Source organism: Myotis daubentonii, chromosome X (assembly GCF_963259705.1).
Source record: "Myotis daubentonii chromosome X, mMyoDau2.1, whole genome shotgun sequence".
NCBI lineage: Eukaryota > Metazoa > Chordata > Mammalia > Chiroptera > Vespertilionidae > Myotis > Myotis daubentonii.
Window position 1 is genome coordinate 111724761 of NC_081861.1, and position 12488 is coordinate 111737248.

General features: G+C 39.2%; 1 protein-coding gene across 1 annotated transcript in view; it reads right to left on the minus strand.

Moving 5' to 3' along the window:
- CFAP47 (cilia and flagella associated protein 47) overlaps positions 1 to 12488 on the minus strand; it is a 467420-nt gene that overhangs the window by 299237 nt on the left and 155695 nt on the right. Inside the window, 1 exon segment of the mRNA XM_059678706.1 lies at positions 886 to 986. Within this exon segment, the coding sequence (XP_059534689.1) occupies positions 886 to 986 (101 nt within the window).

A 12488-nucleotide genomic window follows, 5' to 3' on the forward strand; every position in this document is an offset into this window, starting at 1 on the left:
GCCCTAGCCGGTTTGGCTCAGTGGATAGAGCATCAGCCTGTGGACCAAAGGGTCTCTGGTTTGATTCTGGTCAAGGGCACATAACTAGGTTGCAGGGTCCTCCCCGGCCTGGGCAGTGGTCAGGGCTCATGCAGGAGACTATCAGTTGATGTGTTTCCCGCACATCGATATTTCTCTCTGTCTATCCCTCTCTCTTTCACTCCCTCTAAAAATCAATGGAGCCCTAGCTGGTTTGGCTCAGTGGATAGAGTGTCGGCCAGCGGACCGAAAGGTCCCAGGTTCCATTCTGATCAAGGGCACATGCCTGGGTTGTGGGCTCAATCCCTAGTGGGGGGCATGCAGGAGGCAGCCGATCAATGATTCTCTCTCATCATTGATGTTTCTATCTCTCTCTCCCTCTCCCTTCCTAAAATCAATAAAAAACATTTTTTTAAAAATCAGTGGAAAATATCCTCAAGTGAGGAAAAAAAAAAAAAAGAGAGAGAAACACTGCCATATTCAACTCTCAATACTAAATATGGCTCCTGGTAATAGCAGGAGTTTATTAAACATGCGTTAATTTTAATTTTTTTATTTCCTTTTTTAAAATATGTTTTTATTGATTTTTCTGAGAGAAGGGAAGGGAGAGGGAGAAAGAAAGAGAAACATTGATCATTTGCCTCCCCTATAGATCCCGACCAGGGACCTAACCTGCAACCAGGGCATATGCCCTGTCTGGGAATCGAACTGGTGACCTTTTGGTGTATGCGATGATGCCCAACCAACTAAGCCACAACAGCCAGGATAATATCTGTTAATATTTAAAGTCACTTTCCTTCTAGATGTTAGCCTTGGGTAACAAGAACCAACACAGTGATAGAGAGAAAACAGTCACATGCAACTTACCATTCCTTACAGTAATGTTTTCCTCATCAATATGAAATGCCATATATGGGTAAGTAGTAAGAATGCAGTTTTCTGCTGTTGCAATAACTGGAAGTGAAAACCTAAAAATGAAAATATTGCATTTCAATAAAATAAAATGTCCAGATGCAGTAAATGCACTAAAATACTTTAAATATCCTGGATACCTTTAAGAGTCAAGACATGAATCAGTGATTATTTTTCTTTCCACCTACTTTGCTTTTCTTAACCACCTACCATACCTATTTTAATGGTTTAAAATTTTTTTACTTTTAAGCTTCTAACAGAGAAGGTAAAGTTCATGTCTAGTGTGCTCTACAACACAGCCAGTAACTATTCAGGTTCATAATGAGATTCAAGAAATGTTAAGAGTTGAAGGAGCCTAAGAGTTCATTTACATAACTTCTTCTTCTATAACATCCCTGACAAATGGTGTCTAGTCTCCGATGACACTAGTAGGGAGACACTACTAGAGTGACACTCATGACTCGGAGACGACCCATTTTCTATCTGGAGAGCTGTAGCTGGAGACATTCTGTTTCCGAACAACAAGGAACAAAATCTACCATCTAACTCCCATTACATTTCTTCAAATATTTAAACACAGTATATCTTCTCTAAGGTTTCTCTTCGTAAGATTGCCAACATTTAGAATGGTCAAGGATTATTTGAACTGCAATGTCGCCAAATAGTTCTCAAACTGTTTAACTTGTTTAGATGAATTTTTGCTTTGTGTTTGTCCTACTTTAACTGTGTCTGATAACTTAAACAATACTGAAAAAGTAATTAAACAAGTGGAGAGTACTATTACCTTCTATAACCTTCACTCTAGTTTATGAAAGCATTGCGAAAGTGCCTTGTTATTTTTACCAGCCACAAAACACTCAGGGTATATTGGGCCTAACTTACGTAGCAACTCTATCTTGTACAACTGATTTTCCATAGAAGTACTATATTTAATACCTTACCACTGTTACATTGCCTTATTGGTTTCAGTTCTGCATTACAATAGTATATCAAGATAATTTTACACTTGAATCAGTCATGTACACAAACACACACACACACACACACACACACATACACACACACCATATATCTTCCTCCACATCCGAACAGCCATCACTGACTGAGTCCTATTTGATCATTCTCCACACTACTGGATTCTAGATATGAACCTAGTATATGCTAGAAAAGGTAAAACCAACAGAAATCTAAGTTATAAAAAAAGTCAAGTAAGAACATTATGTCTGCAGTAGAGAATAACCAATAAAATGCAAATTATATTTTTACAAACCATAATTTTTATATTGAATCGCATGTTGACCACATATAATTCATTAAATAAGGTGTGCAAAGTCTCATCATTCATCTCTCTGGTCATTAGCTGGTGAAGAATTAATACTCTAATTACACATCTCTAATTCTGTCGCTATCAATAGCGAAGATTTAAGAGACTCTTTGCTTGTCATCCCAAATCACTTTAGGGATGAAACTTTGAAGCTTCATGTTAATTCTATGTGATGAATGGCCTGGTAATTACAGTATTTTATCATTTTCCAACAGTGTATGAAGTACAGTGATGGCCTGTCAACAATATGTCAAACACCATGAGAAATATTATGATGTTATTTATAACTTTCTCATTTTAACCTGGGCTCTCCTCCCTGGCTGTACTATATAAAGGCAGATCTTACATTCTAAAAGCAGTGCTATTGAACATGGTTTGAATTCATAGAGAATTAAGCACAGCAAAAAGAAGCGGCAGGGCTGCAGGGTATGGCATTGGAAGCTTGTCTCTTTAGCCTTAATGTGCTTTTCTGTTCAAACCTTTCTCCACAAAACAGCTAGAAAATTATAAAATTACATGTTGGAAAAACTGGCAGTGGCTATGAAGAATTGCAGAAGAGCTTATAGCTGACACTACTTTGGATTAATGATCTAGATTTCTATTTACAGGACTGAAAAAAGTGAGAAATGGGAGAAAAAAATATCTGGGTCAACCCTTTGAAAGTACTTCTCATTGTAAAAACCCATCATCTCCACCATCACTAGCAAAAACAAGTGCTATGGCCATCCACACAGTATTTAAATAGAGACTTACAAATCCTATATAATAAAACCCTAATATGCAAACAGACCGAACAGCAGAATGACCGGCGGGATGACCAATCACTAAGATGTGCACTGACCACCAGGGGGCAGATGCTCAGTGCAGGAGCTGCCCCCTGGTGGTCAGTGAGCTCCCACAGGGGGAGGGCCACTCAGCCAGAAGCTGGGCTCATGGCTGGCAAGCGCAGTGGTGGTGGCAGGAGTCTCTCCCGCCTCTGCGGCAGCACTAAGGAGCAGCAAGCAGGTGGGCAGTAAGGAGTGAGGGTTCTCGGACTGTGAGAGGGATCCCAAACTGTGACAGGGATGTCCGCTGCTTAAGTCAGCAGGTGGACATCCCCCGAGGGGTCCCAGACTGCAAGAGGATGCAGGCTGGGCTGAGGGATGCCCCCCCCCCTCACAGTGCACAAATTTCATGCACTGGGCCTCTATTAATAGAATAACTTGGATGACTGTATTTGTTTTAGGGGATTTTATTACACAAAACAAACATCCTTGAGGAAGCTTTCCAAAGCAGCTAATCCACACCTATTCACAATGTTTCTCAATTCAATAATTGCTAGCAAAATAATTCTCATGTAACTTTACACACAAAAGGTTAAATTGAAATGTTTATTTAAATACTGAATGTTTACTATAGCTAGCACTTTTATGGAAGTTAGGTCAATCAATGGAATTTAATCTACTGCTGTAATGTGTATTTGTGACAATCGAGGGCATCCATGATGTGGCCAGACAATATCTCTATCACAAGTGAGAACGTCAAATGTCATTTTGTTAATCAGCAATAAAGTTACAGAGTTTTATTTATTTTTAATAGATCAAAATAGACTGAAAATATTCCTCATGATACTGTGATTCTCACCCATTTGTTTTTCAATATTCTTTCTTGAGTGGACGGAAAAGGAGTACAGTTATAGTTGTTTTTGTGGGCATTGCAATAACCCATAATATGTTATCTGCAGTCCATAAAGACACAGTTACTTATGAACATTAATAATTCTGGCAAATATGTGGCTATTAACCAATTTAGTGACCTTTAAAAGAGTTTAGGCTTGATCGAAATGTGCATAAATCCATAGACATATGTTTCACATGTGAATGTATTTCATTGATTTGTATCACAGCAAAGAAAGGTAAGGGCAGAGAATTCTTCCTTAGACACATGAGAAATCGATAGATAGTCATCAAGTCTAGAAATATATGCCCACTGCACATTATTTTATACACATATCAATTCTTTTTACAAGAAACATCTCATTTTTAGTCAGCCCAACAACCTGGAAATAATTCTGTAATCAATGTAAACCATTTTTTAAATCTCAAAATCTCTCTTTAGGGGCTCTTTCACAATTTTAAATCACTAATGCTGCTTAATATGTGTGTGTGTGTAAATATATATATATATATATATAAAATTTTTAACTCAGCATTCTTATGAGGAAATACTATAGTTGTTAGCACAGTTGAAAGTAGGGTTTCCAGGGAGGAATTCCAGCAGCCGACTGCGTGGGCATGTAACTTTAGGAGCTCTGTGAGGACCAGCCTTCAGGCAGGTGCCTGGAGAGACTGGGGGTGAAGAGAAGAAAAAGGAGGAAAAACCCTAGCTGGATTGGCTCAGTGGATAGAGTGTCAGCCTGTGGACTGAAAGGTCCCAGGTTTGATTCCAGTTGAGGGTACATGCCCGGGGTTACAGGCTCGATCCCCAGTAAGGGGGCGTGCAAGAGGCAGTCAATCGATGATTCTCTATCATGGATGTTTCTATCTTTCCCTATCTCTTCCTCTCTGAATTCAATAAAAATATATTTAAAAAAATAAAAATGAGAAAAAGAGAGAAATCACATCATCGATTGTTAACTTCTCTTTTTTTGCAACCTGCTATGATTTTAATAATCTCAGAAGACAGGGTAAATATTATCTTGGAATTCCCTTTCTGTGCTTTTGTAGTTTCTTTACAAATTTTAAACACCCCCATTTCGCTACAAGCAAATGAGCAAATCACAATTATTAGTATTATTTTGTATATAGTTAATTATGATTCATGGGTATCATATGTTTTGGTTAAATATAAATAAACATTCTACTTTGGAAAAGACAGTGCTACAATCCTGAGACTTAGTTTAAAAGATCTACCATGAAAATAATGTTCTTCATAGAATGAAGGTATCTTTATAGCCTTGCATGGGGCTAGGAAAGGAATAAGGAACAGATGCTTATGTCAGAACAAAGCATGGCCCCTTAAGAATTCTACCCCCGCTCACTACCTATTCTACCTACACATACAATACCAAGAAAGGTGGAAAAATACATTGTGTTATGAAAAACCCAGTCCCCCAAAATACAACAAATGTTTTGGGCCAATATTCTAACACTGCCTTCAGTTATGATCATTAGATGATTATTAAAATACTCTTGAGTTTTCCCTTTCAGTGGCCACAATGCTAAAATTCTAGATGGCTCATTTGCAGCAGGTCTGTGCTAAGAATGGTCTCCAAAAGATGAACACATCCTAAATACTGCTCTCCTTAATATATAAGAGAAGCTTTGAATACCTTAAAAGTTGCTTCTATCTATATGGCAGTGTCCCTTAGAGGTTCTTGACTCACTTTACTTATTTTCAAACTAGAGGCCCGGTGACGAAATTCCTGCACAGGTAGGGTCCCTAGGCCTGGCCAGCAATCAGGGTCAATCTGTGGGGTGACCAGCAGGGCGATGGGGGGGGGGACGGCTGGCACCCGCCTTGGCTGGCCTGATGCCACCCACTTGCCGGCCCTGCCCCCTGCTACCGCCACTGGTCTGGGCCTGCAGGCTGGGGGCAGCTCCTGTGTTGAGCGTCTGCCCCAGAGTGGTCAGTGCGCGTCATAGCGACTGGTTGTTTTGCCATTTGGTTGATTTGCATATTAGAGTTTTATTATATAGGATATCCTAGGAAGACTCATAAAGAGCAGATATTAATTTACACTAGAGTTACTATGGTCGTGTTGCCAATCTGAATACTCTAGCACACACATGGTTGGACTCTGGGTCTGATTCATGTTCTGCTAATCTCCATTATGTTATGTGAGTTCCTGCCCTTCCCAAAACAGTATGGTGTCTGGAAGGAGCATGTTAAAAATACTTTTAAAAATAATAGAAATAGCCCAGCCAGTCTATGGTTGAGTGTCAACCTATGAACCAGGAGGTCAGGGTTCAATTCCCACATCAGGGCACATGCCTGCGTTGTATACTCAATCCCTGGTGGGGAGCATGCAAGAGGCAGCCGATCAATGATTCTCCTTCATCATTGATGTTTCTCTCTTCCTCTCATTTCCTCTCTCTGAAATCAATAAAAATCATTTAAAAAAATAATAATAGAAACAGACCCCAATTTGAGTACCCTACACAATTATGTACTGAGAAAAACATTTCTCTTCATTTTGCTTTTAGGTATTAAATTCTTTTAAAAATAATATTTCAATTTAAGTGCTTGCCCTATTATTTTAATGAGAGTAAGCATAATATGTTTTATTATGTATCAAAATGTTTTTGAATCCATAACAAGGTTGATAAAATGCTACCCTATATAGAAAACAGTGATATAATTCTTAAACAATAAATCTACTTGCTTTTCCTTTCCTTTGCTTTAACTCTCACTCTTATGCTTTAAATTCACTAATCAAGAATCAACATGTGAAACCCTAGGCATCCCACCCTTGACCCCAATAAAGAAAGAAACCCAGGCGCTCTCTCTCTCTTTCTCTCTCTCTCTGCAACCTCACTGTGCAGCTCCAGGTGGCCTCAGGCTTGTCTTTACCCTCCTGGACTTTCAGTAATAAACCTTGCTTTTCAAAGTTCCCCATAGCTGTTACTGAGGTGCATTTTGCAATCATAACAAAAACTTCAAGGGCCAGTCCAGACATAACAATGGCTCTGAAAGGAAAAATATCTTTGGGGGCTGTGACAAGTAGTACAGTGGGGCCTTGACTTACTTTTGTCCTAACGAGTTTTTTGAGATACCAGCTGTCTCTCCACCGATTTTTTGCATTGAGTTGATAGAGTAATTTGAGTTAACGAGCTCCTTAACAAGCTCAGTCTCAGAACGAATTAAACTCATAAGTCAAGGCCCCACTGTATAGCCCAGATGAGTGTCCCAGGCATTTCTCAGCAATAGCATCACTGTATATATATATATATATATATATATATATATATATATATATATATATATATATATATATATAGACTGAGACCCATCCAAAACAAAATAGTGTAGGATCCTTAGATCTAATTGATCTCTCATTTAGAACATAGTATGTAGTTTAACTTGCATTAAAACATCAAAATCTTCCTATTCACAGTGGATTATATGCTATATAACACAACAAAACTTAAAAGTAATATCATTGTTTTCTTACCAAACCGACCATGTTATAGTAATAAAATCCTAGGACTTGAACAGTTAAAGGGAAGCAAAATTATGTGATAGAGATAATGGGACTTGATCTCAAATCTAGGTTCTTTCCCTCTATAGTTGGTAAGGGTCCAAAAGACAAAAGAAAACACAGTAGTACTTCAATTTTCTCTGCTGTAAATTTGGAATTATACTTTACAATGTAAACCTCTTAACTGGATTAAGTAAGATAAAATATCAGTAAACTAAACCAAACCTATTCTAAAAGAAAGTTGGGTATACAGTCCAAGGATTCTCACAGCAACAATCTTCTTTCTTTTTTTAAAATATATTTTTATTTATTTCAGAGAGGAAGAGAGAGGGAGAGACAGAAGCATCAATGATGAGAGAATCATTCATTGGCTGCCTCCTGCACACCCCACACTGGGGATCAAGCCCACAACCCAGGCATGTGCCCTTGACCAGAATCGAACCCGGGACCCTTCAGTCCACAGGCCGATGCTCTATCCACTGAGCCAAACTGGCTAGGATATTTTTCTAGTAGTTATATTTCCTGCCAAATATTTAACAGTGTTCCACTGTTTAATCTATTCCCTTTTGATGGTATTTTCCCTTATTCAGTCTTTTTAGATCTAGTGTTTCACAAACTTTACTGTGCACCAAATCACCTGGGAATAGTTTTAAAATCCAGATGCTACTGATTCCTTAGATTGGGACTGGGACTGGAAATTCTGCCTTTCAAACATGCTCAAAGTCTGTGCCCGGGCTAGCAACCTCAGCATTGAATGGGAACTTGTTAGATTTGCAAAAGCGCAGGTCCTACCCAAGATTTACTCATTCAGGAACTCTGGGGATGTGGCTTGAAATCTGTTGCAACCAGCCCTCCAGGTGAGTCCTCTGCAGGGGAAAGTTTAAGAACCACTGTTCTAGAGCCAAGGTTCTCAACACTGCGTTCCCATTTGAATCAAACAAGGAGCTCTTTAAATTTGCAATGCCTACCTCGGTCACCCTACAGACAAATTATATCCTAGTCCAGTGGTCGGCAAACTCATTAGTCAACAGAGCCAAATATCAACAGTACAACGACTGAAATTTCTTTTGAGAGTCAAATTTTTTAAACGTAAACTATATAGGTAGGGACACCGTTACTAAGTTAATTAGGGTACTCCTAAGGCTTAGGAAGAGCCACACTCAAGGGGCCAAAGAGCCGCATGTGGCTCGCGAGCTACAGTTTGCCAACCACTGTACCTAGTCTATGGATTGGACTGAGGCATGTGTATGTTTTAACATTCCCAGGTAATTTCAGTATCCAGCCACAAGAACCACACTCTAAAGAGAAAGCAGCTGATATTTGAATAGCACCCCATATCTATTTGATAAATGAGTCATTTGGATTTCTTTCATTTTGCTTAAATTTTAATTTCCAATTACTCATGTTAGCTCTCTTATAAAACAGCGGATTTTTTCATTTGCTGTAAAGTTATTCAAATTAAATTTGAGTACTAAAAACCTAGATAAGATATAAACAGTTTTGAGTATAATGGATATGTGTTAAATACTGGTGAACTGAAAAAAAAAATGTATGGAGGATCTCAGAGCTTTGGAATGCCACATTCCTAATTATGCACTCTCAATTTTGTTTGCAGCTTGACAGAGGCACTGTTAACTCAAGCTAACCTTCTGATAACCTTAAACATGCAGTTGAAATCAACTTATTGGAAAATATTAAACTGTCTTTGGCAATCTTAGAATTTCTATGAAATAAATCAACCAAAGCCATAACTTTCATATTTTTGCAAGGTCTAGGTAAAGTACTAGTCAGATAGTAAACATAAAGCAAGAGCAAGTGGCAAGACTTCATTCTCATAATTACAAGTTCCTTCAAGATATAATATTTTATTCTCTTCAACCTAGAGTGAAAAATGCGATAGAAAATAGGGGATTACAACACTTTCGCAACTCTTAATCAATAGATCCATGTCTAACATGGAATCTTCATTAATATGTGTGACCTCTGTGTGAATTCCCACATAATATACATATGTAAATATAAAAACAAATATCAACTCTGAAACACAATGTAAATGATTTGGAGATTATCAAAAGCAATCACACCCTCATGACAACGGAATTCCTGCCCCTACATTGTAACCTTATATACCAAAAAGTAAAAATAAGAAAAGTCAGAAAGAAAAAAGCTGTTGAATAAGGCCACAAAACCATAATTTACCCTAGAATAGAGGTTGTTTCATAAAGCAGCAATGAGAGGAATTATATTTTACTATTGTATTCCTTGACTCCCTCAAAAAGCATTCTTCATATTATTTCAACTATCTTATTAACAAACACAAAAATCCCTCATAAGCCATCCATGTTTAAATTAAGATATATTTTGTTTCAATAATAAGTACATTTCTTAAATTTTTGTAGGAAAAGAAAATATTTTAATTTTTTATAAGAAAAATGCCCTGACCAGATTGGCTCAGTGGATAGAGCGTCGGCCTGTGGACTGAAGGGTCCCAGGTTCGATTCCGGTCAAGGGCATAAACCTTGGTTGCGGGCACATCCCCAATGGGGGGTGTGCAGGAGGCAGCTAATCGATGTCTCTCTCTCATCGATGTTTCTAACTCTCTGTCCCTCTCCCTTCCTCTCTGTAAAAAATCAATAAAAATTTTAAAAAAAGAAATATGCATTTTCCACTTTGAAATCTTATTGATGTGAAATGTATAATTTCAAAAAAGTACTTTAGCAGTTGTTTTGTTACTGGATTTCATTTTAATACATTGATTTGAAGCCTTTTGCAAACAATATTAATTTAAAGCATCTAAAAGAGTTGTATGATATCTTATAAGTACTTACATATAATCAATTTATTTTTAAGTAAAAATTGTCTTCTGTAGGTTTGACTGGCAGTAGTTGTAACACAGGCTTTTTTAGTGAAACTATAAACATTCACTTATTTATGCTGTATCATGGAGATAATTGATGAGTTTTTGTCTCATCGATAAACTAATCTACACTAATACAAGACAAAGATGCTAATTGACCGTACCTTCGCTATGGCCATCAGCCAATCAGAAGAGTATGCAACTTAACCCAACAAATATGGCCATTAAATTTGCATACTGCAGGTGGGGCAGGACAGCGCAATCTGCCACCCACCTGCCGCCATCCGGGCCTCCTGTGTGTGACCCGGGGCAGCGGGGTGGGGAAGCACAATCCACCGCCCACCCTGCTGCCATCCGGGCCTCCCATGTGCAAACCGGGATGGTGGGGCAGGGCAGCGTGATCCACCGTCCACCCTGCCACCATCCGGGCCTCCTGTGTGCAACCTGGGGCGGTGGGGCGGGGCAGCACTATCCACCGCCAGCCCCACTGCCATCCGGGCCTGCCGTCTGCAACCCAGCGTGGGATCCAGGTCTGCCATCTGCGACCCGGGGAGGCAGGGCAGGCACCGCAGGATCGGGCCTGCCATCTGCCACCCGGGGAGCGGGCCTAAGCCAGCAGGTGGTTATCTCCCGAGGGGTCCCAGACCGAGAGAGAGGGCACAGGTTGGGCTGAGGGACACCCCCCTGCCAGTGCACAAATTTTTGTGCACCAGGCCTCTAGTATATCCATAAAAATAAAAAAATAACCCAGTTTTTTGGGGGTAGACTTTAATTACTACCATTACTATATGTCAAACATAGAATCTTCATTAATGTGTGTGTGTGTGTGTGTGTGTGTGTGTGTATGTATTAGTGTGTGAGAGAAAGACAGACAGACATGCAAAGGAGCAGAAGAGAAAAATATACCATTCCTTTTTCTTATTCTTTGGAAAGTTTGTATATGACATATGACAGTGTTACTCTCAAAAAAGTATAGCTATAGTAAATTTTTCCAAATGATTCTAAACAATCTAAATAATGTTAAAATAAGGTGACTAAGTGCCTAATCTTTGGAAACAAAACTTCAGTTCAAATTCCTGGCTCCTCCACTTAACTGAGTGAACTTGGACAAACTGTATCATACTATGGGCCTTAGATTTCTCTTCTGTAACATAGAGATGAAGATCTAAAAACATCCACCTTCCAGGCTGCCTTGTGGATTCCATGATATCTAGACTAGGACTGAGGACCTGACCTGTGTTAACTAATAGCTGTTTACCTCCTGCTTCCTGTATTTATCCAAGTTTTCATTTCCATAATCAATCCTGGTCTCCCCCTATGCCTCAATCATGGACACCAAAGCAAAACATGCAAGACTGTCATCATCTCCTACTGCTGTCCTTTCAACGTCATCTCTCAGTCCTGCACTGCCGGTAACCATCAACCCCCCAAATTATCTTGCAAAAATGAGACTTCTTCAGCTTACAAACCTAGTTTTGTTTTGTTTTTTGTTTGTTTTTGTTTGTTTTTTTACCACTTGTAATACTCTGCCCATATCAATAACCCTCTTCAGATTTGGGGGGAATTGTAAAACACAAGCAGGGTGTGCAAGCACGAGCTGAGGGGACCTGAGTGTGGAGTGGACTGCTATCAATAGCATCAGACATATTAGCAGGTACAATAGTGACTATAATTTATAGTTTGTGCTAGTTCAGCCAATCCAAATATGACAAAGTCTAAAGAAGGAAACAAAATTAAAAGCCAAACATGTTAATCCCCAAGGGACCTGCAGTATGAAATGGCCATATATAAGAAAAAGAAAGCAAAGGAATGAGTGTTTTATTCTTTACTGAACCCATGCACTTCCATATGGACAAAGGGATGCAAAAAAAGGCTTCCATTGAAGATAAACACTGGCCAACATAATTTGTCCTTTCAGATTTTACTCAGAAGCCTATGCAGCCTTCCCAGATTCTCCCACCACCCAGGACATTATTAGTAATTCCTTTTGTGTTACATACTCAATTTACTTCTACGGGCACCAAATCTACAATAATAAAAGTGTGATATGCTAATTAGACCGGACAGCCGAACGACCTTCCATACATCATTCCGGACAAAGCCATGGCAGCGGGGGCCAAGGCAGAGGTGATTAGGGGCAATCAGGCAGGTGGGTGAGCAGTTAGGGGTGACCAGACAGACAGGCAAAGTGGTTAGGG